Here is a 5,561-nt window from a genome sequence, read left to right on the forward strand (position 1 = left end):
AGTGTTTTATTTTTCTTAGATCCTACAATTTCAGGCAAGGGGAATCATGCTCATGGAACACCCAGATGGGACTATTGGAACCCCAGATTCAGATTGAGCGACACAAAAGATATAAAGATATGGTTGTAAAGTCGTCCGGACATGAAACTCTTTTAATTTTATACAAAATATACAAGAAAAAACGCTGTTTACGTCATTTTTACGTCTCTTTTTGCATTTCTTGGGAAACTATGACCTGATTGGGTTATTTGAACCCCGGATTCAGATTCAGTGACCCAAAAAACATATAGATATGGTTGTAAAGTCGACCGGACTTAAAAATCTTTTGTTTTTATACAAAATATATACGAAAAACGCTGTTTTCGTCATTTTTACGTCTCTTTTTGCATTTTTTGGGAAACTATTACCTGATTGGGTTATTTGAATCTCGGATTCGAAATCAGCGACCCAAAAGACATATAGATATGGTTGTAAAGTCGACCGGACATGAAAATATTTTGTTTTTATACAAAATATACACGAAAAAACGCTGTTTTCGTCGTTTTTACGTCTCTTTTTGCGTTTTTTGGGAAACTATGACCTGATTGGGTTATTTGGACCCCGGATTCGAAATCAGCGACTCCAAAAACATATAGATGTGGTAGTGTAGTCTACCGGACAGACCACTTTTTTTATGTGCCTGTGTAATTATTGAAAAATTATGATTTAAGTAAATTAGTGTTTACTGCCTAGATGTATTATCTACTATTATGCATGAACAAAGTACGAACAATGTTTGAAAAATGTAATCCAAACATTATTTTCAACGTTTGTGTTGCCGAAAATGTTACCTTTCTCCACGCCGAAAAGTATGTGTTAGTATATTGCTCTCTGCCTTTCCATCTAGAATGTTGGATTTAAATGGAATTTGACAAAATACATTAATGAAGATACTTTAGTATACATTTGTAAAAAATTAAGGTATGCATGTTTGCCGAGAGATCAGGAAGGAAATAAGAGACATTAATGCAGTGCACACCATTTTTCAATCACATGTAATTGCATCAAAACAAAAGCAAAAATTAAAGTTTGAAATTGACGCATCCCCCCCCCTCCCCCTCTTTTCCCTTTACCATGTCAAGTCTGGAAGTTTCAATCCTACCCCTTCATAAATAACGTTACATAATGATTGAACCCCCCAACTTGTCAGATTTCAAACTCAACGAAAACAATAGGCAGCGTATTATTCATTGGTTACAAAATTTTCGTGCACATTATTTTAAATACATAAATTTAGAGCCCTTATATTTACGTTTATTAAGTGGACTCATTTTTTTTAGGTCAAGTTATCGGAGTAACAAATTTGGAGTATACGTGCTTTTTAAATTCTCTATTACAAGCATTAGCAGCTTGTCCAACATTCACAGTATGGCTTCAGAAACATAGCGAGAAAGGAAAAAAATGCTTTTTCACGACTAGTCTTATATCAGTATTAGATCGTAAGTATTTTTATTTACATATTTTTTACACTTATAGTATATTAATTGAGAATATTGATGCTTACGGACCTCTAAACCAGTAGCCCGACAATCGAGAGGTGTTGGCTTTCTCACCAACGTAAATCAAAAAGTGTGAGTTTTATATATAAAAAAAGAGAACCATATTTTAAGTCAACTGGATCTTTTTTTAAGACCAGAAATAGGCTTTAATTTAACAAGCTAAGAAAAAAGGTTTATTTAATTTAAGGTGTACTTAAATTATGATTTAGCAAAACTAAGTCTTTTTTATGTGCGATCGTATACTGCAACACTCAAGAGTATTTCAAACATTTGTTCGATGTAGTTTTGTAGTTCCTAAGCATAACAATTACACGATAAGCTGCTCCAGTTGGTATTTATTAGGTTTAAACCAAAATCGAACCTTGAAACTGGAAAATATTAATGCATCTAGATTTTATGCAGGGTGTCTCAGTAACTATACCACCCCTTATACTATGTATTAGTGCACACAAAAATGAACAAAAAAATCTTGTAGGGAAAAGTTGTACGAAGCTTAGTTTGGGCACAAAAAGCTTCAAAATTAGGTCTAATCAACCATGGAGGAGTGAACTTTACCGACTACTTGTACGTGTCTCAAACGTTAAGATTGTGTTTGATTTTCGGCGACACACTTCAGTTTTCGTATTAGGTAATTCCCCTTTGAGTTGTCGCTCTTCCATTTTTTATTGCAAAATTCAAGTTCAGACTTCCAAAAATTTTAAGAGCTTTGAATCCTTCTCTCTAAAGTTTATTACATTCGATAAACCCAGCAAACTTACTTCTTTGAAAATTTGTTAATAACATTTGAATAACAAAAATTATTTTCCAACAACAGAAGTCGCCCTTCTCGATTTCTCGCCGAATTTCTGTCACATAACTTGTGACAAAGCAAAGAAAAAACCTGAGCGTTTACGAAACCTAGAAAAATTTATTTTTGAAAATTTATTACGAAGATTTGAATAACAAAACACAATTTTCAACAATACAAGTCACCCTCTTTGATCACTCTCAGAAGTTTCTGTTACATAACTTTTAACAAAACTAACAAAATATCTCAACAATTAAGAAACCCAGAAAAATTACTTTTTGGAAAATTCATTACCAAGACTTATGTAAAAAACACATTTTTAAAGAAGAAAAATCACGTGCGGCGATTACTCTCCGAAATTAATGTTACATAACTTGCAACGAAAATAAAAAAACTGAACATTTACGAAACCTAGCAAATTTACGTTCTGGAAAAACTATTACCAAGATTTGAATAAAAAAACTGAAACACCAAAATTCAACCCTTTTATCTTCCTCTCAGAGTTTCTGTCACATAACTTGTAACAAAAGTAACAAACGACTGAAGATTTACGAAATCTAGCAAACTTTCTTTCTGAAAAATTCATTAACAAGATCAAAATAACACAACATCTTTTGTAATAACAAAAGTCACACTTTTCGATTCTTCTCAGAATTTCTGTTATATTACTTGTAACAAAACTAACAAAAAAACTGAGTATTACAAAATTTAGCGGAATTTCTATTTGAAAAATTCGTCTCCAAGGTTCAAATAATAAAATACATATTCGGACGACAAAAGATATCCTTTTATATTCCTCTCAGAAGTGCTATTTCATCACTTTTAACCAAAGTTTCGAAAAATCTTCATCCTTGCGAAACCTAATAAACTTTCTTTGTTAAAAATTTCTTAAAAATAAAAAAAAACTCATATAGCGCGCTTCTCAGAACGGGCAAACGCTAAGCGTAGAAGATTTGAACTTGACTAAGAAATCACTTTTTCAAAGACATTTCACAAAAGAAATGACAGACAAACATAACGTCGTCGATGGGAATAATGAGTGAATGCTGCATGATGAACGACTGTCACTTTTTAAAGCAAAAAGCGAACGACTTCAGAATGAGCGACGAACTGAAAGTAGGCCTAATGACTTAAAAAAAGTTGAAACCTCGGCATTCACTTATTATTATATTAAAAATAAATTAATATAAAAAATAAAAATATAAATATAAAAAAATAAATAAAAAATAAAAAAATTGTCATAAGGACAACCGCAGGATTTCGCCCGGAGCGGGTGTTAATCTGGAAAATTGCACCCGCTCCCAGCGAAATCGCGGTAAAATTTCAGCCACAACCACGTCTCACGACCGCGAGATAAGTGGTTACAGTCTGTACAGGAATCCAGACGACGATCCAGCAAAAGCCTCGTGCACCCTAAGAACACGGAGCGACCCAAGGACTACCGCCTTCTGCATTTTTCCCGCAAGTGTTTTAGCATATTGTTGACACGCAGGGATGCTTTTTAGGCCATTACCAAGTGAAAGCTTGGCACCTCCAAGAGCGCCGAGGATAAGGACGATTAGTTTAACAGAATATTCCGGGTATAATCGCTGCAACTCCCTTATAAGGTCTCGATACCTCTCTTTCTTTTCATTCTCCTTGGTTATGATGTTTTTGTCAGCTGGTGCCGAAAATTCGATTACGAACATGGTTCGCCTCTCGAAGTCAGGAAGATCCATGTCAGGCCTCGAGTGAGCAACAGAAACAATTGTAGAGAATATAAAGTTCCAGTATATGCGGCACTTCCCATTATTGACAATTGACTCGATTTCCCTAGGAGCATTTAGAGGAGCGATATTAAGGTTGATGCCGTAAGAGTGACAGAGATGGTAATAAAGAACTCTTAGTACCGCATTGTGCCTTTGAATGTAGGTCGTTCCCGCGTGAGTTGGACAACTGGATAGTATGTGAGCTAAATGCTCGGGGTGTGCATGGCACGCCCTGCAGCTATCATGAGGAACGTCTTGGCTCAAAATGTGGCGACGGTATGTTAAGGTGGAAATGACACCGTCTTGTCATGCAAAAATGAAACCCTCCGTACCAGACTTCAATCCGGGCGATTTAAGGAAAGCAAACGTTAGCTCACAAGACATTGACTGATCCTTCATATTTCTGTGGAAGATACCGAGCATCCTCTTATCGAGGAGCTGTTCACGAAAGTTTTTCTCTTGTGCTTTCTGAATCCGGGCTTTCAGGAGTGAGTACTCGAGATAGATAAGATTTGATGCATTTTGCTCACCCCTAATACTGAAGTCAAGTCCGAGTGTTTCAGCAGCCTCCTCCGCTGCTTTGTACAGAAACGCTCCTTTGCCCACTTTTTCGTGATTCCTGACCATTTTAAGCAGAGGGTCTCTTCCATTTGCAACTCTATGTGCTGTACCCAGAATATTCCTGTTGTGAAGACATTCAAGATTCAATATTCCGCGACTACCTTGACGGCGTGAGATGTACAGTCGCGGAACGGAAGACTTAAGATGCATGCTTTTGTTCATGTGCATAACCTTTCTTGTCCCGATATCAAGGGATCTGAGCTCGTTCTTCGTCCATGGAACTACTGCAAATGAATAGAGTACTACCGGGATGGCAAGCATGTTCGTTGCAGATACTTTATTCCTCGTCGACAGTTCGGAAGACCAAATCTGTCGGATGAGACGTTTGCATCTGCTTCGGAGAGTATCCTTTATATATGTCACATCCTGAATGCCGCTCTGTGGCACGCCCAGGTATGTATAAGTCTCTCCAGAGCAAAGGTGTCGTATAGCGCTTCTATCAACGAGCTCAGGATTTTCAGGGATGCCATTAAGTTTTCGTCGCTTCAAATAAACCTTGGCGCATTTTTCTAACCCAAATTCCATTCCAATTTTCATAGTATATCGTTGGACAATCCCTAGAGCTAGATGTAGTTGCTCTTTGTTTTTAGCATAGATCTTAAGATCGTCTATGTAAAATACTAGAGTGACCTTGTACTTTCGATCTGCAGGTTTGGCGCACAAGTACCCGTCGGAATGGCGAAGTGCTAGAGATAGTGGCAATAATGTAAGGCAAAAGAGGAGTGGGCTCATGGTGTCGCCCTGAAAGACACCAAAGCAGCATCAATTTGCGAATGAACCTTTAAGATTTCCAAAAGACAGATGATAAGTCTATGGGAGGTCGAATCGAAAGCTTTCCGATAATCAATCCAGGCCATCGATAGGTCA

General features: G+C 36.8%; 1 protein-coding gene across 3 annotated transcripts in view; it reads left to right on the top strand.

Annotated features, from left to right (window-relative positions):
• Positions 1-5,561, top strand: part of LOC117167941 (ubiquitin carboxyl-terminal hydrolase 30 homolog) — a 100,714-nt gene that overhangs the window by 28,883 nt on the left and 66,270 nt on the right. For all 3 annotated transcript variants that reach the window (XM_033353201.1, XM_033353208.1, XM_033353217.1), the window contains one exon: positions 1,320-1,478. In XM_033353201.1, coding sequence (XP_033209092.1) covers positions 1,320-1,478 — 159 coding nt within the window. The remainder of the gene's footprint in view (positions 1-1,319; positions 1,479-5,561) is intronic.

Source organism: Belonocnema kinseyi, chromosome 1, assembly GCF_010883055.1.
Source record: "Belonocnema kinseyi isolate 2016_QV_RU_SX_M_011 chromosome 1, B_treatae_v1, whole genome shotgun sequence".
Taxonomy (NCBI): Eukaryota; Metazoa; Arthropoda; class Insecta; order Hymenoptera; family Cynipidae; genus Belonocnema; species Belonocnema kinseyi.